The sequence below is a fragment of the Eretmochelys imbricata genome, chromosome 11 (genome assembly GCF_965152235.1).
Source record: "Eretmochelys imbricata isolate rEreImb1 chromosome 11, rEreImb1.hap1, whole genome shotgun sequence".
NCBI classification, from domain to species: domain Eukaryota; kingdom Metazoa; phylum Chordata; order Testudines; family Cheloniidae; genus Eretmochelys; species Eretmochelys imbricata.
The window spans coordinates 2,715,358-2,740,935 of record NC_135582.1 but is presented as its reverse complement, the minus strand read 5'-3'; the positions used below and the strand labels follow the sequence as shown (position 1 = coordinate 2,740,935).

Here is a 25,578-nt window from a genome sequence, read left to right as displayed (position 1 = left end):
AACATCCGGGATGAAATTCCTAGCGTCACAGCCCTGCAGCCCCAACCCAGCCTTCCTCCATTGCAAGCAGATACGCTGAGCTCCGTGCACTCTCCGGGGAGGGGACCTGTCAGGGGCGAGACCCTGACGCCCTTGTCTGTTCTGCCTGGCCACAGTCAACCCAGGGCATTTGCCAAAGTCCCCCCTGCTGTTGATTAGCATTGCTGCACTATGCCCGTTGTCCTCCACCCCAGAGGTGGCTGCATCCCAGGGTGCCCTGGGACGCGCTTTGGGATAGGAGGCAATGGGCACACGGAAAATCTTCCTATTCTGGGCTATGACCTGTGGCTGACCCTGAAGGGTGACAACGGACTCTTGCAGGGAGGCTCAGACCGAGGACCAGGCTGGCCAGTGGGGCTGGCTCGGTTCCAGGGGTGGCTCATTTCTGCTCCCTCTGCGGGGCCTGCACCAGCCAATGACCAGACCCTCCTGTAGGAAACCCTTGAAATCAAGTTTATTCACAGAGCGGCACTTTCCCGGGACTTGAACTCCTTCTCCGTGAGTCTCCTTCTGGGATACTGCAGCTTTTACTCCAGTCACAGCTCCGGCCCCTCCCAGCCCATTCCCCGGACCCCAGCCAGCAAGGGCTACTCACAGTGGGATCCCCGGGGGGCTGAGTTACCTCCATGATCAGTGTGAACTTAGGGTCATTATTTCACGGGCAGGTCGGGATTGAGGGGCACCGGCAGCACTGGACGGGAGGAGGGGACCAGAGCTAGGATAGCAGGGGGTGCGGATCAGGATTGGGGAGCACCAGCGGGGCTGTGGCAGTGGGGGGTGATCACAGGTGCCCGCGAAGGTGCTGATTGGTCAGTGCTGCCCCCCACGCCCTGAGCTTGCTGAGAAGGGGAGATGCCCTGGGATGCTGCATGTCCGTCAGTCCGGGGGGGTAGCAGGGAGCCCAGCCCTGAACCCCGGCCCTGCCGGTGACGGTGACTGTGTGGCGATGGGTTCGTTCCCGCCTGGGACGGCGACAAATCCAGAGGCAGCCCAGGCCTGTGGCGCGAGTGCCCGGCGGGTAGGGGCATGGCGCGTCACCGGGGCCCTGCCCAGCCCGGCGGGTTGGTGGAGGGGAGCCCGTAGGAGAACTGGCTGTGGTGTCCCCAGGCCAGGAAGTCAGCTCCATGTGCAATGCAGCAAGTCCAGATCTACGGGGGGCGAGAGAGAAAGCGACTGAGCTGCTGATTGGGACAGAGCGCTGGGTTGGGGGGGACAGAGCAGCCTGGGGGTGTTGAAGCAAGGGGGGGAGAGGACCTCGTGACCCCCACTCGCTCTCTGCCCCAGATTCCAGCCTGCGCGGTGGGATCAGAGCCCCTGACCTGAGACACGCTCCAGAGAGAGACCAGGGCCTGGTACCAAGCCCACCACCGACTGGGGCCTGGGGGTCGGATAACGCGGCAGCTGGTTCTGATCCGCCCCAGGCTAGGGTCTGCCCGTCTCTGACCAGCCCCTATCCCGCCTCTGCAGGCAGCAGGTGCTGCTGAAAACCCAGTGGGTGCGGGCAGGGGCTGCCCAATCTCGCTCTGATCACTGGGGCTGCGCTGTGAGGGGTCCCCCTCATTGTTCCCCTATCTGACCAGTAGTGGGGTCCCCTTTGGAGTCAGTCACTGGGGAGGGACACGAGGTGCAGGACTTGGCAGAGAACTCCCAGGGCCTGATCCCCCCAAGAGCTCACGATCATCCCCCGCCCAAGTACTCCCTCCCAGCCCAGGACGGGGTCCCCCAGCCCCAGAGCACAGGCCCCGCCCCCTGCTGCCCAGGGGCAGGCAAAGCGCTCCCAGCCGCCCTACCAGGTAGGCGGTGAAGGCCACGTAGCCGGCCAGCACGAAGGCCAGGGGGATGTAGTAGGCCATGCTGCCCAGCGTAGGGATGTAGATCACCACGAAGTAGAGGTTAATGGCGCAGATCAGCCCGGCGATGAGGATCATCAGCGCCTTCCCGACGCTGCGGAGACCAGAGCCCCGGTGAGCCCGGCCCGGCCCCCTCCCGACAGCTGCCTGGGTGGGGGTCCAACCTCTCTGACTCTGCACGGGCCGGCCCCGCTCCGCCCTGCCTCCGGCCCCGTGCAGGGGGGCGCAATGGCGCGGGAGGGTCTGACACGCGGCTGAGCCTGCCCGTGCGGGGCCGTGCGCCAGGGCACAGCTCCCACGCCCTGTGCTGCCAGCCCGGCCCTTGCAGGCCCAGGCCCAGGGGGCCGCGGCGAGCCCTTGGCAAGCACGGCCTGCCCACCTGCACCCACCTGCGACCCTCCCCCGCAACCCAGCCACGCAACTGGCTGAAGGATGCCCCTCCCCCAGGGCCCGAGGAACCCCGAACGCCTCCAAAGTTCTGGGGTCCTGCTGCTTGTTCATTTCAGCATTTGGGGGGATCTGGACGCTGGGCGCCCCGGGGAGGCTGCCTGCGCCCCAGCCATCAGCCCGGCGGGGAGGTGGGACCCCAGATACTCACACGCCGTTGGTGAACTCCTGCATGAGCGGCCGCATGCTGGTGAAGGTGAGAACCGGGAGAACGGCGAAGGGCAGCTGCAAGGCAGCGGGTCAGGGTGAGAGGGGAGGGGACTCTGCTCCCAGGTACCTGCCCCCGCCCCACCCCCCACTACCACGTCTGGCCCCCCCTTGCCTCCCCACCCGCCGAATCCGCTGTGCCCAAGGTCCAGGCCCGGCTCTCACCAGGATGCTCTGCAGCACATTGAGCAGGTCGTTCATCCCCGTCAGGTGGCTGACGTCCTTGAAGGCCGCGACGAAGACGGTGGGGAGGATGGCGAAGGAGCGGGTGAAGAGCACGCGGGCGAAGCGGGACCAGCGCAGCTGCAGGAACCCCTGGGGAGGGGACAAACGGGGACGCCCCGTCAGTGAGCGAGAACGACACCGGGCGCCTGACGCCGCAGGGTCACTGGCGGGGAGGAGGGCCCCGGAGCCTGATCTGCCCCTGCAATGGCCGGACTAGCAACGTCCAGAGATCAAAAACCAGGAGATTGGCTCCAAAACTCATGAGATTTTTCAAAGCAATTCTACTGCGTTTTTCCGAGCAGGGTCTTGACGTTTGGGCTCCCCCGAGCCCTCCCCGGGGCGTGGGCGTGGGACAACCTCCTGCCTGCTCTGGAGACCGTGATTTCTGGCCCTGGCTGCTGGAGCTCTGACTTCCCACCTCTGCCTGTCTCCTGCCCAGCCAATCATCCTGTCCCCTACCAGTTCTCTCCCCCCTCAACCCCGCTCAGTTCAGGCCCCCCTCACTTCAGCCCCCATCACCCCCACCACCTCAGTTCACCCTCCCAGCACTCACTCCTGTGCTAAGAACCCACCATCAATACAGCCCCCCGCCCCCCCTTGTCCCCCAGAGGACACTCCAGAGCCGGACGGCCCGATCCTGCAGGGCGGGGCGTGTCCTCCACTTCCGTTGCAGACTCTAATTCCCGAGAATCTGCAACGGAAGTGGAGGACACACCCCGCCCTGCAGGATCGGGCCGTCCGGCTCTGGAGTGTCCTCTGCTGAGTAGACACCCCCTGCCTTTGGCCCCCCCAGCCCCAGGAGCTCAGCACAAAATAAAGAGCTTCCCTTCCCAAAGCTCCTGCCCCCTGGTGGGGAGGGACGGCGCTGCACAAGGAGCAAAGCTGGGGTTCAAACACACGTTAACTAGGCTCCTCACCACCCGCAGGAGTCACCCCGCCCAGGGAAGGTGGGTTAAAGCACCCGCTCGCCGCCCGCGTCCACACTGGGTTAGTGACCGGGTGAGCCAACCCGTGTTTCAAAGCACGCTCCATAGCCTGGGGATGGGTGGAGAACTTTGAAATTTTCGGTGTTTGTTCCTAATTGGAATGAAATCAAGTTTTGAAATCTCAAAATCTGCCACAAAATGGAATTCCTGTTCTCTACCCAGCTCTAATTAATGTCAGAGGGGAGTGAGTTCCATAAATTAACCTCAGTAATCCTCTGCCCAGGTTAATATCATTAATAGCATGTGGCCATGAGTTCCATGGGTTGTCTATGCTGTCTCCCCATATCCAGTTGTTGTTACTCTCCCCCAGCAGCTGTCACTGCAGATTCTGTTCCTCTTCCTGTAACTCAGGATTAAAAAGAAGAGGGTGTCTAACCCTGCTGAACCCCGCGCTGTCATATTTTTATGCTACTCAGCAGAAAGAGGCTGTTAAAAGTTTCCTCCTCCACTCCCTTCCGTGAGACCTGCTGAGCTAAGCAAAGCTGTAGAATCGGGGCTTGCAAGGGCTCCGCAGAGGGCGCTTCAGTCTCGTGGTAGGACAGCAACGCCCGGGAGAAGGGAACATGCTGCCTCTGGGGTGGGGCGCCGCAGCAGCGAGCAACAACGCAGCCCACCAGGTGTGAAGAGGGAGGGTGACGGGCTGATGTCTCGAAGTGAAAGCGCAGCGGGAGTTTTAGGGAGGCAACCTGAGTTCTGCAGACTGCAATTTGCAGAAAGTTCCTGGGAATGGCAAGAGATCAGGGTCTTCCTTGCGCCCCACCTTTGCACCTTAGCGTTCCCGCCAGTCCACAGACACTTACAGCTGCTTGTCCTGGGGAAGGGGCTGAGGGGAAATGGAGCAAACTCCCAATAACCCCGCAGTGGTTTTTCCCCAGTGGAGCTGTGCCAGGCACCCGGCACCAAGCTGAGGAGTCTGGTATAAATGCCTGGATTAGGGGGAGAGAGAGACAGACCCCACTTCCAGCAAGTGCTTCCAATCTGCTTCCTTTCGGGGACAGTGAGCCGGCAGGCATGGGGGCATTTACTCTAGCTCCACCCAAGCTCCCAGAGCAGCCAGATGTTTCTGGTAAGAGGCTCAGCAGTGAAATAGTTAAACGGTGCGGTTGTTGGTGTCATTAGACTCCAGAGTCAACACCCCACTGGGGAGAAGGGGGCAGTTCACACCTGGCTCGGTGCCGTGATTGGACGCAGGCTCTCTGCAGACTCAGGCAGGCAGCAGGGTCACAGCTGCACGTTTCTCTTTGCAGCAATAAGGGCTGGAAACACCATTACACAAACCGAAGCGTAAATTGTGCAGAAGCCAATGGGCCTCTGGGGAAGCGCTGTTTCCTCCCCAGCCAGTATCAACTCCCGTCTCTCACCTCCATGACAAACTGCCCGGCGTAGGTCCCGGTCATGGTGGAACTCTGCCCCGCTGCCAGAATCCCGATGGCCCAGATATAGAGAGCAACGGCGCCGAAGTAACAGCCCAGAATGACGCCCTGAAGGGGGACAGAGCGGAGCCCGTGTTAGCACGGTCCAAAGAGGAACCCCAAGCCCTCCCCTGTGGGGTTGGGGGGGCGGCACCTGCTCCCAGCCTCTCCCACCCCAGGCTGGCAGGTCAGAGGAGCGGGAGGCTGCTCAGCTGTAACCCCTCGGTCCGGCTCTCAGCTGGAGGGGAGGTGGCAGGCCCTGGGCGTGATGGGCGGGGTGGGGTCTGAGTGTGTGGGTGTGTAAGGGGTGGGGGAAACAGAAGGGACCCTGATGACTCCAGCAGGGACCCGGGAGAGGATTGTGGGCACCTGAAGGCTGAGGCCGGTCCAGGGGGTGCTGCCAGACAAAGAGCCTGCCCTGGGAGACCAGAATGGGCAAACCCTGCCCCTCGCCCATGGGGCTAAGGCTTTTCCTGTGCCACTGAGCCCCACGTGCCCCCTCCCCAGCAGCCCAGCCCCAGCTCCCGGGGCAGGGGGGTGTCTGTGCCCCCGACTCACCCCTTGGTAGATGTCCACGGAGACCGTCTCGTTGTTCCTGGGGAAGATAGGGGCGTACTGGCTGACGCTGCTGTTGGCACAAACGTTGTACTGAAACACACGGGGCACGGGGCCACCGGTCAGGAGGCTGCCTGGCAAATGACCTCGCTGGGGTGGGGGCAAGGGGGAGGCACTGGCAGGGGGGCAGGAGCAGGCCGGCCCTACAGCGAGCTGAGCAATCAGCTGACCACGCCCCCCCGCATCCCTGCCCTTAAGGCTGCCCGGGGCCAAGCGTGTGACAGCCATGCCCCCACGGCGGGACCAGCCCCGCCTGCAAGAGTGCCTGTCAGATCCCGGGGGCGGGTGGCCCCCATCGCTGCAGGGTGGGTGTGCTCCCTGCTGCCCTCTAGTGCACGCCATGAGTCCGACAGGTATCAGCTCCCCCTAGTGGCTGGAAAATGGGGCAGGGGGAGTTGCCCTGTTGGCTCCTGGGGTAGCGGCCTGGCTTTTTAGCGCGGAAGGTCGAGAGTTCTAGTCCCCAAGGGAGCTGGTGCTTGTAGTCGCTAGGGGCTCTCGTGGGGCAATAAGCTTTAAACTCAGCCGAGGATGATCACACAGCCTCTCGCAGGGCAGGGCACTGAGACAGAACCCCAGGGTTGGCGGCGGCTCAGCAGAGATGGTGGTGGGACCGGGGGCCTTGTGTAGGGAGAAGGCCCCCCCCGCCCTCTGGTGACGGGTACTCACCACGTCCTGGTTGGTGCGGTGGTAGAAGGCCTGGCCGAAGACGGCCATGACGAAGAGGTTGATGAGGAAGGAGACGAAGAGGGCGATGCAGGACTCGATCAGGAAGTACTTGTTGGCCTCACTCACCGCCTGCCGCTCGGAGCGCGTCACTTCGCGGGTCTGGGCAGGGGCACACAGCAGGGGGCACCGTCATGCAGCTGGCTAGGCCGGGGCAGGGGGAAGCCAGGCTCAGCAGCCTGGGACAGGGCTATGGGCCCCCTGGGGAGCTCTGAGCCCATGGCGGGGAGGGCATGCTCAGATGGCTCATGGGACTATCATGGGACATGGTGTGGGGCGCAGCCTGGGGCTTGATGCCCCCACCCAACGGGGCAGAGGAGCCAAGCATCTGTCTCCTGTTCCCAGGGCACTGCCCCCAGTCCCACCCACTCTCCCACCTCCTGAGTATCCACCCTGTGGCCTCCCAGTCCCACGCTTCGCTCTCCTGCCCCGCTGCATCCCCACCCCAGCTGTAGCAGGGGCAGGGAGTGCAACAGCGCCCCCCTCTGGCAGGTCAAGGTATTGCACCCATGGCCTCCTAATGCCGCTGATGGCTGTGACTCCATGGTGCGCACACCAGACCCCCTGAGGGCTACAGAAGCACCCCCCAGGATGAAGGGGGAGGACCGTTGATTGGCATCCATGGCAGGGACAGGCGCCCACCCCTGAGCCCTGACCTTGACCAGGGAGGAGTGGAGATAGATGTTGTGTGGCATGATGATCGCGCCCACGATGCCCACGGCCTGCAGCAGCTCCTCCCGTCCACAGCCGCGGCAGTAGGGGAAGAATATGCCCTTCAGCACCTCCGTCTGGACAGGCCGTACCACCACGTACTGGGGACAGAGGAGGGGAGAGCGGGCTGCAGCCGGGTCCTGCACGGACACCAGGGACCCGCTGTGCTCGGTGGCACCTCACGGGCAGGCTGAGGTGAGGTTCCCACGGGGGCACTGCTGATGCTGCCCGTGCCAGGTCTCCCACAGAACAGCTCCAGTGAGCCTAACTCCGGCTCCACGACCCACTCTGCCCTTGCCGGCAATGCTAACGCTGGCCTGCCAGGCAAAGAGCCAGTGAGCGAGCAATCCCCTGAACAGCTCCCGTTGGGGCAGTCCCCCTCCCCAGCTCCATGACACAGGAGTCCCCGCCGGGCCCGACGAGGTCACAGCACACGACCACAAGAATCCCCACCCCACGCCGTGGGGGGCAAAGCACTATGACACGCCCTAGCCAGGGCGGGGCCGACGCCCCAAAGTCCACGGTCTCTAATGATCGCAAGCAGCCGAAAGGCAGCACCTCCCAGCACCCTCCCAAGGAAAAGCACCGGCTGCCAGTTCGTTCTCCCTGGAGGGGATGTTTCCCATCCAAATAGTGATCAGGCATCCCCCTGCTTAGCTTGTGAGACAAGCAAGGACCCTGGTCCAAGGAAGGGATTGCAGCTGATGCACCCCTATAAAAATATCTAAGTCCTGCACTGAGGGGCTGGTAGCTGCTATGTTTGGGAGCAGGCCTGTGGAGGTAGTACAAGGGCGGCCAACGCAAACTCCAGCCCGGGCGAGAGGAAAGACGCGCCCGTCTGCTCCCCCCACCCCAGCGCTTCCCAGAGCAGGCTCCAGCCGTGCCCAGTGCACTGAGATTTCTCTTTGGCCAGACGGGTCTGTGAGACCAGATAAGGGCTGCCCAAGTGGCCCCTCCGTAACACGGGCAGCTTGGATCCCCACCGCGGCACGCTCGCTGAGCACAAGGGCAAGTAGCCTAACCAGGTTTAAGAGGGAGCGTGAGAAACCTGTGAGCGGGATTAGCTGATGGGGTTGCCTGTGATAGCAGGGGACTGGACTCAGGAGGCACCTTCCAGTCGGATCTTCCTGTTCCCCCTCGGCCACAGGTGGCCTCTGTGGATTCTCAGCCTGTGGTCGTGGCCCGAGGCAGTTCTGTGGTGAGAACTCAGTGCCGTTCCTCCTCTGCCCGTACGCAAGGGCTGGGTAAGGCAGCGCTAAGCACAAAGGAGCGGGGAAATGCCTCTTTACCTCGTAGCCAAAGGTCACTGCCATGATAGTGATCAGGAGACCGAAAAAGGCTTCCAGCTTCCGGAGACCTGGAGGGGAAATGGAGAACAGGGGAGCTCCACGCTGCAGCCGGGCTCAGACAGGCAGCTCAAACCCAGCCCCTGGGACCAGGCCGCACGTTTGGCTTGGGGACAATCTCACAAACTCGGAGAGTCTGAGGCTGGAAGGGACCATCGTGAGCATCTCGTCTGACCTGCACCTCGCAGGCCGCAGAACCTTGCCCACCCACCCCTGTAACAGACCCCGGAGCTCTGGCTGAGTTACTGAGTCCTTAGAGCATGGCCCAAAGACTTCGAGTGACAGAGAATCCACCCTTTGCTCTAGTTCACACCAGCGAGTGACCCTGGCCCCATGCTGCAGGGGAAGGCGAACCCCCCCCCCCAGGGTCTCTGCCAATCTGACCTGGGGGGAATTTCCTTCCCAACCCCAAATCTGGCGATCAGTCAGACCCTGAGCTTGTGGGAAAGACCCAGCAGCCAGACCCCTGGGAAAGAATTCTCTGTAGTGACTCAGGGCCCTCCCCATCCGGTGTCCTATCCCCGGCTGTTGGGGATACTTGCTGGTAGCAGTCGAAGATCGGCTACCTGCCATTGTAGGCAGTGTCATCATCCCAGCCCCTCCGTACACTTATCACGCTCAGTCTTGAAGCCAATTAGTATTTTTGCCCCCACTGCTCCCCTTGGGAGGCTGTTCCAGAACCTGGAACAAACCGTGGTTACAAACCTTCCTCCAATTTCAAGCCAAAGCTTATTGATGGCCAGTTTATATCCAGGTGTTCTTGTGTCCACATTCGCACTTAAGTTAAATAACTCCTCTCCCTCCCTGTTATTTATCCCTCTGACTTATTTATAGAGCTAGATCATCTCTCCCCTCAGCCTTCGCTTGGTCAGGCTAAACAAGCTGAGTTCTTTTAGTCTCCTCTCAAAAAGCAGATTTTCCATTCCTCCGATCACCCTAAAAGCCCTGCTCTGTACCTGTTCCCGTTTGAAGTCATCTTTCTTAAACACGGGAGCCCAGAACTGCACACAGTATTCCAGATGAGTCTCACCAGTGCCTTGTATAATGGTACTAACCCTTCCCTGTGTCTACTGGAAATACCTCGCCTAGGATGGCATTAGCCTTTTCACAGCCTCATCACATTGGCAGCTCACAGTCATGCTGTGACTGACCAATACACCCAGGTCTTTCTGTGCCTCGGTCACGTCCAACTGATACCTCCCCCGCTTATAGCACAAATTACTGTTGTTAGTTCCTAAGTGCACAGCCTGGCACTTTGCACTGTTAAATTTAATCTCATTTCTATTACTCCAGTTTTCAAGCTGGTTCAGATCTTCCTGTATGATATTCTGGTCCCCTTCATACTGACAATACCACCCGACTTTGTGTCATCTGCAAACGTTATTAGCCCACTCCCACTTTTTGGGCCAAGGTCATTAATTAAAATCAGATTGGTCCCTAGACTGTCCTCTAGTAACCTCCCTCCAGCCCGTCAGTTCCCCTTGCAGCATGATCCATCATAGCCTGTGTGATGCAGGCCCGTGGTTCCCAACATGGCCCACACTGTGTCAGACCCACCTCTCTCCGCCCCCTGGCTCCCTCACTGCCGGCAGCCCCCACGGTGCAGATCTCACCGGGCCACCTGTGTCTCCCTTCCATCCTGCCGAGAAGTTGCCGCCCTCTGACTTGGGTCCTGGCTGGGTTGACGCCACGGAGGAGATGAAGCCACCCCCCCGGCAGGGAGCGCGGCAGGGAACTGAGTATTTTGTTAAGTGTTGAGTTGATTTTTAAGAAGTCCCAGGAGAGGCCAGAGCTACAGAGAGCAGCAAGCTGGGCAGATTGGTAGCCAAGAGAGGAGGCAGCTTCGCACTGGGAAAGGGAGCATGGAATGGACCAGCCTGGGAAAAGCCTCCTTGTTCTGCAGCTTCCTAACCAAACACCCTCCATCTAAACTGGGCAGGTGGCACCCGCAGCCCCCGGCCCCCAGCCCGGGGTACCAAGAACTTACCGTATTTATCCAGGAAGAGGAAGACGAGGGTGTCGATGATGGTGATGAGGACTCCGCCCCACAGGGGGATGCTGCGGGGGGGGAAATCAGAGGTTACTGCTATGACGAAGGCAGGGGAGGGTCATTCCTGATGCCGTCTCGTGCTGGACAAGCAGCCCCGTTGCTAGAGGAAGGTGCGGGGAGGGTTCGTCTCTGCTTGGGAAAGGCTGAGCTGCGCTTTCGCTTGCTGAGTGACTCTGTCTCCGGTGCACCAGCATTCAGGGAGCGCGACGCGCTGGGCTAAATCCAAGCCCCGGAGCTCCGGCGTTAAGAGCAGGTTGCAGAGGGACGCTGGCTTCGTAGAGCCTCAGGCCAGAAGGGGCCGTTGTGACCATCTAGTCTGACGTCCTGTAGGCCACAGGAGTTTCCTGAATTCACTCCCGTTGGCGCTAGGGTGGATCTTTAGAAGCACACCCCATCCTGATTCACACCTGGCCAGCGATGGAGCCCAGGGGGCTCAGGACTTTGGGTAACAGGGCTACGCAGCTTTGGAGGGATCTGGCTGGAAGGCAGCCTGGTTTGACAGCAACTAAAATCTGTCTCTGGGTCCTGCTTCTAAACCCAGTCTAAAAACCACAGGCAGTCTCAGGAGAAGGCCCAGGACTGCCTGAGCCTAGAGCTGGAGTCTCCGAGTGCAAGCATGCGGGTGAGGAAAGCAGGCAAAGCCCAGCTCTGAGATATCTAGCTAATCCTGCCTCTCTTAGAACCAGCTGGTCCTGCATTTGGTCCCTGGGGTTAGGAATCAGCGCTGCTAACATGAGGATCCGGCATGCTACAGGGATCGTGTAACACGCTGGCTTGGTTTGTACCTGTGATGTCACCCACAGAGAGGATAAGGGACTCACTACTGCTGAAAGCTCAGGGAGTGCTCTTTTAGTTCAGGTCCCTGGGGTTCTAGGCCCGGCTTCCCTAGCACCCAGGAGTAATTGTGGGTGTTACCGTCCAGCCGAGAGGAGGCTGAAAGCAATGGCCGTCCCGATCACCTCCTGCATGTCGGAACCAATGATGGCGATCTCGATCATGATCCAGAGCAGCACGCGCGGTACCTGCAGCAAACAGGGCCAATGGCACAGTCAGGAACCCCGGCTGGCCGGCTCGGACTCCAGGCTGGGGCTTCACATGGCCAGGGACCTCAGAGCACTTTATCAAACCTTGCAACCCCCATGTGACCCATGTTACTACCCCCATGTTACAGATTGGGAAACTGAGGCACAGAGACATGCCCCGTGCCATGCATAGAGCTGGGAATAGAACCCAGGAGTCCTGGCTCCCAGTTCTAACAACACACCTGCCCCCTCCGAGCTGACAATAGACCCAGAAGTCCCCAGTCCCAGTCTCCCCTACTAGACCCCTGCCCAGAGCTGTGAACAGAACCCAGGAGTCCTGATTGCAAGTCTGCTGCTCTAACCACAAGCCCACAGTTCTCCTTGCAGCTGGCTGCTCTTTTGCTACAAGTAGTGATAGTAGGAGGGGTGGGTCAGGTCTGATTTTCTGGGGGTTTGGGGATCATTAAAAAGTCACTGGTGAGACCTCATGATAACCCCCCTCTCCTCTGGGGTATAATATACGGTTGGATTCCTCACCCCTGATTGCAGAGAGCTCTGATGGGGGAACAGCCTCCCGCTTCCTAAAGGGCTTGTCTGCTCCTGCCGTTCATTTGAGCTACCCGGGAGCTTAGCGAGGTAACCATATACTCCACTTGACGCTAACCCCACACTCTGGTCAGCCCTCCCCTCGGGAAGAACCTGGCGTGGGCTCGCTCTGCGTCTCAGAGCCCCAGGGCTGTTTGCCCGGGGTTAATTAGGATTCTCTCTAGCCACATGTCTTATGGGCTCAGTGTGACCTTAAAGTTTGTAGAATTCTCTAGGGAATGATCCCCACGTTCATTGAACGGGCTGGGCTAGCAGGGGGCTGTGGGTCGGGACTGAGGGGCATCACCAGAGCCCACACAGAGTGTGTGTGTGTTTGTAAAGCACTGTCCTGCACTGTAGCTGGTTGTGTCCAATCCCACCAGCCCCACCCTTTCCAGTGACCCCAAATCCACCCAAGGGTTGAAAAACCCAACGCAGCCATTTGATGCTGCAAAGCCGGGCACGAATCTGAGCTGCGGGGCTGGCGACCGAGGCCAGAAGAACCCAGACAAATGGCTGCAGCCTCCTCCTGGGCTCGCTGAACTCCTGTCTCGCCGGCCAGCATGCCCGGGCCAATGTCAGCAGCCTGGGGGCTCTCCCTGCAGCCCAGCCCGGGCTCGCTGCTCTCCGGACCTCGATGGCCAAAGCTCCCCGCCATCTGCCCCTGCGGGGTGAGGCTTCCGGCTGCGACCCGCGGCGCCCGCCCGGGGCCTCGGCACTCACCTTTGGGTAGTACTGATAGCAGACCTCGCCCAGGTCCATTCCCGTGACGACACCCAGCCTGATAGCCAGCCGCTGGCACAGCAGCCCCAGGATGGTGGCCCACAGCAGCACCCACAGCAGCTAGAGCAACGGAGGGGCAGGCTGTTGGAGGGCAGAGCGGGCACGCGCAGAGCCTCTCAGCAGGGGCTCCAGGAGCCAGCCCAGCCCAGGAGAGATCAGGAGACAGAAGCTACAGACCCAGCAAAGCCCCGGCGGCTTCACCTAAACACACCAGCCCTGGTCCTGTCCCCAGGGGAGTCGGTGGTAAAACTCCCATTGACTTCACTGGGGCAGGCCCACTGCCTGCAGGCTGAATGACTCTGGGTCAGCGAGGGACAGCCTGGCCCAGTGCTTCTCAACCAGGGGTCCGGGCCCCCTAGGGGCCTCGAGCAGGTTTCAGGGGGGCTGCCAAGCAGGGCCAGCGTTAGACTCGCTGGGGCCCAGGGCAGAAAGCCGCAGCCCCACTGCCTGGGGCTGAAGCCGAAGCCTGAGCAATGTGGCTTTGTGGGGACCCCTGTAGCGTGGGACCCCAGGCAACTGCCCTGCTTGCTACACTCTAACACCGGCCCCGGCTTGTGTATGCAGAAAACTAGTTATTGGGGCACAGGGGGGCCGTGGAGATTTTATAGCATGCCGGGGGGGGGGGCGGGGGGGTTAAGAAAGAAAAATGTTGAGAACCTCTGGCCTAGGGGTCCGGGAAGGTCCCCTCCATACCCCAGACAGGACTTTGAACCCACCGCAGTAGAGCCAGACCCCAGGGAACCCGCACCAGAGCCAGCGTGAGCGGAGAGGGGGGAGCTGGGGCTGTGGCCTCAGTTGTGTGGGGCGGCTGGGTGTGCGGCATACACCTGCTACCTCGTTACCTTAATGATCGGTGCTTGCTGGGGGGCTATTGTGGTAGAGCCTGCAAAGCCCAGACCTGGGATCATGGCCCCGTAGTGCAAGGCGCGGTACAGACCTGTCCCAAGGCGCTGGGAGCCCCAGGGTGGCACTGACGGACGCGCACCCGGGCGGAGCCGCGCCGGCCGGCTGCCAGGAGGCTGACGCGTGCTTCGGCCGCCAGACACGTGGTGCCTACGGTATGGCAAGCTTGGCCCATCCGCCAGCCTGGCACAGCCCCTACCCCGTGAGCCGTGCTGGGAGCCCGGTGCCTGCAGGCAGCCAATGGAGGATGCTCTCCCGGTCGCCCGCCATGACCCGGCCTGGTGCTGTTAGTGGCCGGGAGCCATCTCGGAGGAGCATTACACAAGGCTGCTCTTCCTGGCTGAGGCCGGCACGGGTGTCACTGGGGAACGCCCCCCCCGCTCACCTTGAACCCAGCGACGGCCCCACACTGCAGGTCTGACTCGATGTTCCCCGGGTCCAGAAAGGCAATGCTCATGAGGAACCCAGGGCCGGTGAAAGCCCACAGCTTCCGGAAGCTGAAGCCGGGCTGTGAAGGGAAAGTTGCATCGGGGGTTAGGGCAGAGGGGAAGCAGCCATCATGAGCCCCCTGTCCTGGCTTCCCCACTGCTCAGCATAGGGGAGGCACGGCTCCGAAGGGCCAATCCCTCTATGCGCCCCGACGGCAGGGTTGGAATGCGCCGGCATGTGCCACGCTGGGCGACGGGCACTTTGCAAAGCCGCACGCGCCCAGATCTCCGCAGCTCGAAGTGCAGAGGAAGAGACCAGGCTGGGGTGGCGGGGCTGGGGAGGGGCAGGCGTGGAATGATGGGATACGCACGCTGTTGAGTGACACCTGAGGGCAGCCTCCTGCCACATCCCCCACCCCAGCCACTGGTCCCACAACCCTCCCCCGGGGTGCCAGCCGCTGATTAAAGGAAGCTGGCTCTAATGCCAGAGGCTAGAGAGGGCAGCACTGCACCTGGGGCTTTGGCCAAGGGAATTGGCCTCAGAGCCGTCCCTGAATAGCCCGCTGCCGGAGCTGGCCTGTGGGGGTTGCCGTGACCAGTGTGAGCCCCACGCCCGGCATCAGACAGGTTCTGTTCCCAATGCACCATCATACGCCCAGCCGTGTAGCCGCTCCTCTAACTCAGCTGGCAGGGCCTTTTGCTTTGGGGACTGGCGACCGGGGGTTCGATCCCCACTGCCGCTCGGTGGTGTCTGTGGGGCGGTCCGTGTTACAGCAGCTTGGCTGACGGATTAATTCTTCCATTGCCCAAGCTGTGCCCGCAAGGGGGGTTAGGGCGAACTAAGGACGTCACACAGGGCGTGACATTTTTCACAGCCTGAGCAGGGTGGAGGCCAGGCCTGTGTGTGGCCCCCATGTGTCACATCAACCCCTGCTTCCTTTTCCCCGACCCTTGAGTTCCTTCCGTCCCTTCTAGCGCAGGAAGGGCCTGCCCCCTCACCTCCTGGCTCCCAGTTCCTCTTTCTTAACCCTGGCAGCGCTGTCCTTGGCTGAGGTCAGCATCTCTCTGGTCTCGTGTCTCTCACTTTCTCTGATTTACGAAATGGTGCGGGCCGGAGGGTCTCTATCCCCGACCAGAGGGTGGGGATTGGACCAGCCTGGCCGTGTCCAGGCCATCAGCACTACGGTCTCTAGGCAAAGGCAGCCCCAACTCTTGGCACCAAGGGGAGATCGGCCCCTGGACACATGCCCCAACCCCCGTGAGAGGGCAGGAGAGGCAGCTGCCCTGAGTCAACTGCCACGGCAAAGCTCTCCCCAGCGACCCCCTGGTACCTGCCTCTGGTGCCCACTGGGCACTCAAGCGGAGCTGAGCGATGGCCATGGGGGCTGGCTCTCCCATAAAGACACAGGAGCCCACCCTACTGCCATGCTCAGTGGGCTGTGGGGCGCAGGGAGTGGGACAAGACTAAGGGGTCTGATGGGAAAACCCCAGGTCCCCCCCACAGAGAGTTACTCCCCATCCCAGCCTCAGCCCCCACTGGGCTGATAGGATACGTCAGTGCCGTCTAGCATGGCAATGGGGCAGGCTCCCCTCCACCTTGCGGGGGCAAACTCAGTCTAGCGGGAGACAGGAGATCACTGCCCAGGGCCCATTTGGTCCTGGTCCTCTCTGCTGGGCCTGCCAGCCAGGAGGCTCAAAGGTGCTGACTCCATGGGTGCTCCGGGGCTGGAGCACCCATGGGAAAGAATAGTGGGTGCTCAGCACCCACCAGGCATCCGCAGATCAGCTGTTCAGCGGCAGGCAGCAGGCACTGGGGGGAGGGGGCGGAGCGGGAGTGGGAAGAGGTGGAGTCAGGGTGGAGCCTGTGGGGGGGGGAGCAGGGACAGGAACAGGTGGAGTGAGGGTGGGGCCTGGGGGGGCGGAGCGGGGGCAGGAAGAGGTGGAGTGGGGGTGAGGTCTGGGGGGGCGGAGTTCGGGGCAGAAAGAGGTGGAGTGAGGGTAGGGCAGTGGGGGAGGGGGCGGAGTGGGGGCAGGAAGAAGTGGAGTGAGGGTGGGGCCTGGGGTGGGGCGGACTGGGGGCAGAAAGAGGTGGAGGGGGGGTGGGGCCGTGGGGGTGGTGCAGAACGGGGGCAGGAAGAGGTGGAGTGGGGGTGGGGTCTGGGGGGGCGGAGTGGGGGGCAGGAAGAGGTGAGTGAGGGTAGGGCAGTGGGGGAGGGGGCGGAGTGGGGCAGAAAGAGGTGGAGTGGGGGTGGGGCCGTGGGGGTGGTGCGGAGTGGGGCAGAAAGAGGTGGAGTGAGGGTGGGGCCTGGGGCGGGGCGGACTGGAGGCAGAAAGAGGTGGAGTGGGGGTAGGGCCGTGGGGGTGGTGCGGAGCGGGGGCAGGAAGAGGTGGAGTGAAGGTGGGGCCTGGGGTGGGGTGGGGCGGAGCCGGGGGGCAGGAAGAGGTGGAGTGGGGGTGAGGTCTGGGGGGGCGGAGCGGGGGCGGGAAGAGGTGGAGTGGGGGTGAGGTCTGGGGGGGCGGAGCGGGGGCAGGAAGAGGTGGAGTGGGGGTGGGGCCGTGGGGGTGGTGCGGAGTGGGGGCAGGAAGAGGTGGAGTGTGGGTGGGGCCTGGGGTGGGGCAGGGCGGGGGACAGGAAGAGGTGGAGTGAGGGTGGGGCCATGGGGTTGGTGCGGAGCGGGGACAAGGCCTCGGGGCAAAGCGGAGGAGTGAAAGCACCCCCCCGGAGGAAAGAAGAAAGTCGGCACCCATTAGGAGGCTGGTTAATTCCCCCTGAGATTTGGAAACTTAGCCACTAGGAACTGGTGTGAACCCCCCTCGCCCCTCAGCTCATGTCACCCCGGACAGCAGCACCTGGTGATGGGTGCCGTGCCAGGACTCGGGGAGAACTCTCCCTGACCACCACCCTGGCCGGGATTGGAGCCCCTGCCTGAGAGGTCAGCCCACCTCCAGGCCCTGAGCCATAAGCTCCCCCAGAGATGGGCCAAGCCAGCAAACCCAGGATTCAACCCCCACTTTGCTTTGCAGAGGTTGAAACCAGGATCTTAGTCCCCATTCACATTCTGCATGTTGAGCCCAGCCCCAGTCCCTGGCTGGGGTTTGTAACTGTGATCGGCAAAGGGAGAATATTGGGACAGGCCCACTGATGATGGATGACAAAAGCTTGAAAGAGATTTTTTTAAATGTTTTTTTCTGCTTATTTTTTTAACCACAGAAAATACCAGGCATGTCAGCTCCTGTCTTCCCTGCATTTTGACGGCAAATTCTTTGGAAACCCAGAGACATGCAGCGGGAGGCCTTACCTGAAAGAGGCCAGGCTGTTAAGCCTTTCACACAGACAGCCTTTCTCCTAACCATCCTCAAGGCATTTGAGTTCAAAGAAAACAGAGCACTAAACAGTCTGAACAAGACTCACTTCCCCTCCCAGCTAAGCGGGTTTCACTTCTGCACGGTGTGCGCTGTCCCAATCCCGCTGGTGCGCCGGACTCCCCGGAAATACAGTGAAGCCACAAAGCCTGAATTTGTAATGCCAAGAGCTCCCTTCCTTTTAAAAACCCAGAACAAGAGCCACCCTTGCCCCAGTTCTCAGTACTGCAGGTCACCATCCCAGTGCAGCCTCTCATGGGTACGTAGCGAAAACACTGCGTGGGTCTGTTCTCACTACCATCCCGCTTGGAAGAACCAGAATGAAACTTCTTCTATTTCGCCTTTCTGGTGTTGGAGAAAAGCCCTGGTGGCTCGGCTCAGACGGGAATCACAGGCCAATAGGCTGCCCTGGTATCCCCTGTGCCCAGAAACCCCCACTCACCCAGCGCAGAGGGGCTTTGGGGTCCGTGGATGTCAGTGGGGACACAGCGGAGGGACCATGGGAAAGCCAGCGAGGGGAGGCGGTGTGTTCTAGTGGCAATGCAGGCAGCAGGAGGCCTAGGGGCTAGTCCTGCTTTTGACTTGCTGGGTGACCTTGGGCCGGTCGCCGCAGAGCGCGGTGCCTCAGTTTCCCCATCTGTAAAGTGAGGATAATGCCACTCGCCATGCAGTGTTGAGAGGTAAAAAACGCTATTGAAGAAGTGCAGATGATTATTATTAGTGACCAGGCCAGCTCTACCTCACTGTTACAGAGCTCAGCACTTCCACGAGGAGCTGTCCATCCAGAGATCTCAGAGCACTGCAGCAAAGAAAGCCAACAGCATGAGCCCCTGTGTACAGTAGGGGAAACTGAGGCCTGGAGCCGGGCTGTGACTGGCCCACAATAAAATAGAACCCAGGCATCCTGATGACCAGCCTGATGCCCTATGGACTGGCCCAGTCTGCCTCCCCACTTCAAATGCCTGCTATGCTTGTGGCAGTGGGGAGATCAGTCCTCCGTGCCGAGACATTGGTGGGACCTACCCCTCCCACATCCGGGATGGCGATCTTCTCATCCAGGTACGTCTGATCCCGGCGTGGCTGCGATTCTGGGGGTCCCATTGTGCTGTAGTTCTGGCCCCTCTGATTCCCCTGCTGGGACCTCCTGCTGCCTGGGGAAGCCAAAGCAAAGGAAAATCAACAAACATGTCCATTTCGCTCCAGCATCCTCCCGGGAAGGCATAACTTGCCCCCCCCATCCCCACCCTGAAATATTGGAGGGTGCCCCCAGAAATCCTCTCACCTGATATGAACAACTGCACTCACCCCGCAGCTGTGGCTCGGCTCTTCCGCTGTGGGGCTGGGCCCAGCTCCCCGTGCTGGGCGTCGTGACCTGGTGCGTGGGGTCACAGCGCCCTCAGGTTTGGCCTGGCAGGGGAGCACAATGTGACCCCGCATGCTGGATCACATCGGTTTGGGGTCCTTCTCAAATAGGCAGCCCGGGGCAAACTGCTCCTTTCGCCCCCCACTCTGAGCAGCCCTGCCCCCTCCATGGCACCCCCGCCAATGGGATGCAAACGCATTGGGGGTAACGTGCATATGACTGCAGGCACCTCTGGGTCCCCCTACCTGTATCTTGTGCCTCAACTTCCAGCAGCTTCCCAGGGGTGCCAGGGCAAGGAGAAATCAGTACATTGCTATTCCGTCACCTTGGTAACCAATAACCGGCTCCTGATGTCCAGCCGCAGAAGGCTGGTCCAGGCAGGCAGAGCTACTGTGGCTGACTCACTCTGGTGTCGGCTCATGTGGGGCCCACTAGCATCAACCCGGGGGTACAGCAGGGGTTGGGGACTCTCTCTGCGCCAGAGGGAACTAGGGGCTTGCACCAGGGGGCTCCTTCAGGGAACTCCCTAGGAACAAGCCATAAGGCTTAAAAAAATGTTTTTTAAGTACATCAGAAGCAGGAAGCCTGCTAAACAACCAGTGGGGCCCCTGGACGATCGCGATACAAAAGGAGCACTTAAAGACGATAAAGGCAACGCCGAGAAACTAAATGAATTCTTTGCTTCAGTCTTCACGGCTGAGGATGTGAGGGAGTTTCCCAAACCTGAGCCGTCTTTTGTAGGTGACAAATCTGAGGAATTGTCACAGACTGAAGTGTCACTAGAGGAGGTTTTGGAATTAATTGAGAAACTGAACAGTACCAAGTCACCGGGACCCGATGGCATTCGCCCACGAGTTCCGAAAGAACTCCAATGTGAGATTGCGGAACTGTTAACTATAGTTTGTAACCTGTCCTTTAAATCAGCTACTGTACCCAGTGACTGGAAGATAGCTAATGTTACGCCAATATTTAAGAAGGGCTCTAGAGGTGATCCTGGCAATTACAGACCGGTAAGTCTAACGTCAGTATCGGGCAAATTAGTTGAAACAATAGTAAAGAATAAAATTGTCAGACACATAGAAGAGCATAAATTGTTGCACAAAAGTCAACATGGTTTCTGCAAAGGGAGATCATGTCTTACTAATTGATTAGAGTTCTTTGAGGGGGTCAACAAACATGTGGACAAGGGGGATCCAGTGGACATAGTGTTCTTAGATTTCCAGAAAGCCTTTGACAAGGCCCCACACCAAAGGCTCTTATGTAAATTAAGTTGTCATGGGATAAGAGGGAAGGTCCTTTCATGGACTGAGAACTGGTTAAAAGACAGGGAACAAAGGGTAGGAATAAATGGTAAATTTTCAGAATGCAGAGGGGTAACTAGTGGTGTTCCCCAAGGGTCAGTCCTATTCAACCTATTCATAAATGAGCTGGAGAAAGGGGTAAACAGCAAGGTGGCAAAGTTTGCAGCCGATACTAAACTGCTCAAGATAGTTAAGACCAAAGCAGACCGTGAAGAACTTCAAAAAGATCTCACAAAACTAAGTGATTGGGCAACAAAATGGCAAATTAAATTTAATGTGGATAAATGTCAAGTAATGCACATTGGAAAAAATAACCCCAACTACACATACAATATGATGGGGGCTAATTTAGCTACAACTAATCAGGAAAGAGATCTTGGAGTCATCGTGGATAGTTCTCTGAAGAAATCCAAGCAGTGTGCAGCAGCAGTCAAAAAAGCAAATGGGATGTTAGGAATCATTAAAAAAGGGATAGAGAATAAGACGGAGAATATCTTATTGCCCTTAGAATCATAGGATATCACGGTTGGAAGGGACCTCAGGAGGTCATCTAGTCCCACCCCCTGCTCAAAGCAGGACCAATCCCCAACTAAATTATCCCAGCCAGGGCTTTGTCAAGCCAGGCCTTAAAAACTTTGAAGGAAGGACATCCCACCACCTCCCCAGATAAGCCATTCCAGTGCTTCACCACCCTCCTAGTGAAATAGTTTTTCTTAATATCCAACCTAGACCTCCCCCACTGCAACTTGAGACCATTGCTCCTTGTTCTGCCATCTGCTATCACTGAGAACAGTTGAGCTCCATCCTCTTTGGAACCCCCTTTCAGGTAGTTGAAAGCAGCTATCAAATCCTCCCTCATTCTGATCTTCTGAAGACTAAACATCCCCAGTTCCCTCAGCCTCTCCTCATAAGTCATGTGCTCCAGCCCCCTAATCATTTTTGTTGCCCTCCGCTGGACTCTTTCCATTTTTTCCACATCCTTCTTGTAGTGTGGGGCCCAAAACTGGACACAGTACTCCAGATGAGGCCTCACCAATGCTGAATAGAGGGGAACGATCACGTCCCTCGATCTGCTGGCAATGCCCCTACTTATACAGCCCAAAATGCCGTTAGCCTCCTTGGCAACAAGGGCACACTGTTGACTCATATCCAGCTTCTCGTCCACTGTCACCCCTAAGTCCTTTTCTGCAGAACTGCTGCCGAGCCATTCGGTCCCTAGTCTGTAGCGGTGCATGGGATTCTTCCGTCCTAAGTGCAGGACTCTGCACTTGTCCTTGTTGAATCTCAACAGATTTCTTTTGGCCCAGTCCTCCAATTTGTCTAGGGCCCTCTGTATCCTATCCCTACCCTCCAGCGTATCTACCTCTCCTCCCAGTTTAGTGTCATCTGCAAACTTGCTGAGGGTGCAATCCAAACCATCCTCCAGATCATTAATGAAGATATTGAACATTAATGAAGATATTGCCCCAGGACCGACCCTTGGGGCACTCCGCTTGATACCGGCTGCCAACTAGACATGGAGCCATTGATCACTACCCATTGAGCCCGATGATCTAGCCAGCTTTCTATCCACCTTATAGTCCATTCATCCAGCCCATACTTCTTTAACTAGCTGGCAAGAATACTGTGTGAGACCGTATCAAAAGCTTTGCTAAAGGCAAGGAATAACACATCCACTGCTTTCCCTTCATCCACAGAGCCAGTTATCTCATCAGAGAAGGCAATCAGGTTGGTCAGGCATGACTTGCCCTTGGTGAATCCATGCTGACTGTTCCTGATCACTTTCCTCTCCTCTAAGTGCTTCAGAACTGATTCCTTGAGGACCTGCTCCATGATTTTTCCAGGGACTGAGGTGAGGCTGACTGGCCTGTAGTTCCCCCGATCCTCCTTCTTCCCTTTTTTAAAGATGGGCACTACATAAGCCTTTTTCCAGTCATCCAGGACCTCCCCCTTATATAAATCCATGGTACGCCCATATCTTGAATAGTGCATACAGATGTGGTCCCCTCATCTCAAAGAAGATATGCTGGCATTAGAAAAGGTTCTGAAAAGGGCAACTAAAATGATTAGGGGTTTGGAACGGGTCCCATAGGAGGAGAGATTAAAGAGGCTAGGACTTTTCAGCTTGGAAAAGAGGAGACTAAGGGGGGATGTGATAGAGGTCTATAAACTCATGAGTGGTGTGGAGAAAGGGAATAAGGAAAAGTTATTTACTTGTTCCCATAATATAAGAACTAGGGGCCACCAAGTGAAATTAACGGGCAGCAGGCTTAAAACAAATAAAAAGAAGTTCTTCTTCACTCAGCGCACAGTCAACCTGTGGAACTCCTTGCCTGAGGAGGTTGTGAAGGCTAGGGCTATAACAGGGTTTAAAAGAGAACTGGATAAATTCATGGAGGTTAAGTCCATTAATGGCTATTAGCCAGGATGGGTAAGGAATGGTGTCCCTAGCCTCTGTTTGTCAGAGGGTGGAGATGGATGGCAGGAGAGAGATCACTTGATCATTACTAGTTAGGTTCACTCCCTCTGGGGCACCTGGTCTTGGCCACTGTTGGCAGACAGGACACTGGGCTGGACGGACCTTTGGTCTGACCCAGTCTGGCCGTTCTGATGTTCTTATGCCTTTTACAGTTAGTCCCCGTACGTGCACCGGGTATGTGCACCTGGTTTGGAGCAGGGTTACTCCCCGCCACCTCTCCAGACCAGGGACACCTATCCCCGGGGCTGGCAGGGAACGAATAGAGCTGAGAACCCACCCCCGGCTCCTCTTGTGTATTCCTCCCTTTCACCCCCCTCCCCACCCAGCTAGCCCTTCTCCCACCCCTCCTCTGACTGGCAGCCCTATGGGGACCCCGATAGTGCAGAAGGGGGAGGAGCTGCCTGGCTCTGGGTTTCTCTTTAATGGAGCAGAGAGATTCTCGGGGCTACACGGAGTTTGTTAAAATCGGCTTTAAAAGGACCGAATCCATTAATCCCAGAGGAAGGGCCCAGCCGGCCCGCATAGGACTTGGGGAATTGTTATAGTTTATATTCCCATAGCATTAAGAGGTCCCAGCCAGGGTCACAGCCCACCATGCTCGGCGCTGTACAGGCACATGGCAAGAGACAGTCCCAGCTGAGGAGCTCACGGTAAGAGATAAGACAAAGGAAGGACCATTACTCCCATTTCACAGATGGGGAACGGGGGCTCACACTGTTAAGTGATTTGGCTGCCATTACACATATACAGATGGGCTGAGTAGAATTTTCTTTACAAGGATCTGCAAAGTTCTGGCTTTTCCCCTGCTGCATTCCCATGGGAGCAGGATCCCCTTCTCCCCACCATCGGACTGGGCCTGTTGCCAGGAAGTGGTGGTTATCTGGCAGCCCCCACCAAGATTGAAAGTGCCACTCAGCGCTTTGGGGATACCAGGACAGCGTCTGGTATTTCAAAAGGTGTCAAGTTCAAAACTATTTTATTTGAGCATAAGCTTTCGTGAGCTACAGCTCACTTCATCAGATGTAGCTCACGAAAGCTTATGCTCAAATAAATTGGTTAGTCTCTAAGGTGCCACCAGTACTCCTTTTCTTTTTGCGAATACAGACTAACACGGCTGTTACTCTGAAAAAAGTTCAAAACTGGTCAGAGGAAACAACTCTGTCCAACAAAGGGAATTAGACTGCGGAACTCATTGCCACAAGAAGCAATTGAGGTCAAGAACTTAGCAAGATTTTGTAAAGGGGCTGGATATATGTGTGGCTAACAAGAAGATCCAGAGTGATCATGCTAAGAAAAGCTCTGCGAGGGTTATTAAACTGCCCTCTCCAGGTCCTGACCTGGTCTCTTCCTATTATCCAACATCGGCTATTGCAGGCTTCTAACGCTTTCCTCTGGAGCAGCCAGGGCCAGCCGCTGCCCGAGACAGGAGACCGGGCTAGTGGGACGTGGGACAGTCTGGCAACAGTCTGGCAACGCTTGCAATCCTGTGTCTGAGAATTCATCTGTGCATGTTTTAATCAGCCCATTAATCCTTTAAGGCACTCGATGAGTACCCAGATCAGGGCCCTGTGGCATTGGGTGCTGCACAGATGCAGCGTGACAGCCAGTCTCTGCCCGAAAGAGCTAACAGTCTAAATAGACAGTCTGTCCCTGGGGGTAGGAGCGGGGAAGGGACTGATCAGAGCGGTGGGCAGCAAATGACATATTAGAGCAGCCAGCAGTTGGGCTTGTCTGATTTCCTTCGGGTTTTGTACTAGTTTTGGGTGGGGTGTTGCTGGCGGGGGATCAGGCCTGGATCCTGGAAAGTCTCGTAGAGACTCCAGCGGGGTTTGGTCCAGGCCCACAGTTAACAGAGGGTCAAAGGAAGGAGGAGGGGGCAAAGGAGGCGAGGGGGTGGGAAGCAGGGCCTGGAGGGCAGCTGGAGAGAGGCTGAGGTGAAGATCTAGGGAGGGGATGGGTGCGAACAGCTGCTCAGCAGAGGGGAAGGAAGTTCACTGGTGTTTCCCTTGGAAGGGGAACTGAAGAGAGAGGTTGGTGGCATGCCCTGCCCACACTGTCTGCATCCCTGTCCCTGCAGCTGGCACCGAATGGGGAGGAGGGATCGAAGGGGAACCGAGAGCAGTGCGCCGGGGCCCCCAGGCCGGTTGGCAGCCAGCGGGTCATGCCAGCAAAGGGAGCCCTTGGCAGGGCTTCCCGTCACCCCCACGTCCGATCCCATTTGCCCCATGGCTGGTCCCTGAGCCCCATCCCCCTGGACACCAGGTTTCCTGGCTGCCAGGGGCTCCTAGCGGGGGTTGGGGGGTGATGCTCCGGCCAGGGGAGGCGGAGAGCCTCTTCCCAGACAGGGCCCATGGGTGGGAGTCCGGCCCCCAAACCCCGGGGCCCAGACTGCAGGGAAGGCCCCTGCCCTGGCCCCGAGGGGATGGGCTGCAGGGGATTTCCCCTCCGGCTCTGAAGCCCCGGAGTCCCGGCTGTGCTGGCTCTGGTCTGCCGGGGGCTGTGGGGAGACGGGGAAGCAGCCGAGGAGCGCAGCGCCCAGCCTGGAGCGGGGAGAGCTGGGGGGAAAGGGACCCCAGCGGGCCGGGGGGCAGATGGGGCCCGGGGAATGGGGTGGGGGGGGAGCCCGGAGCTGTCCGGCAGGAAGAACCGACGGGAGGGGGCGCTCACCTGGCTCCGGGGGCGCCATGTGGGCTGGGGTCCGACGGTCCCGATCCGGGGAAAGCAGCCCCCCGCCGCCCGC

General features: G+C 58.9%; 1 protein-coding gene across 1 annotated transcript; it reads right to left on the bottom strand.

Annotated features, from left to right (window-relative positions):
• Positions 1 to 555: 555 nt before the first annotated feature.
• Positions 556 to 25,578, bottom strand: SLC11A1 (solute carrier family 11 member 1). Its single transcript, XM_077829917.1, has 15 exons — positions 25,506 to 25,578; positions 18,719 to 18,846; positions 14,290 to 14,412; positions 12,942 to 13,061; positions 11,527 to 11,633; positions 10,549 to 10,619; positions 8,505 to 8,572; positions 7,161 to 7,316; positions 6,448 to 6,606; positions 5,725 to 5,814; positions 5,116 to 5,235; positions 2,709 to 2,858; positions 2,488 to 2,561; positions 1,830 to 1,983; positions 556 to 1,187 (listed from the first exon to the last, which is right to left on the bottom strand). The coding sequence occupies exons 1-15, from the start codon at positions 25,522 to 25,524 to the stop codon at positions 1,074 to 1,076; spliced, it is 1,653 nt and encodes a 550-aa protein (XP_077686043.1). The 5' UTR covers positions 25,525 to 25,578; the 3' UTR covers positions 556 to 1,073.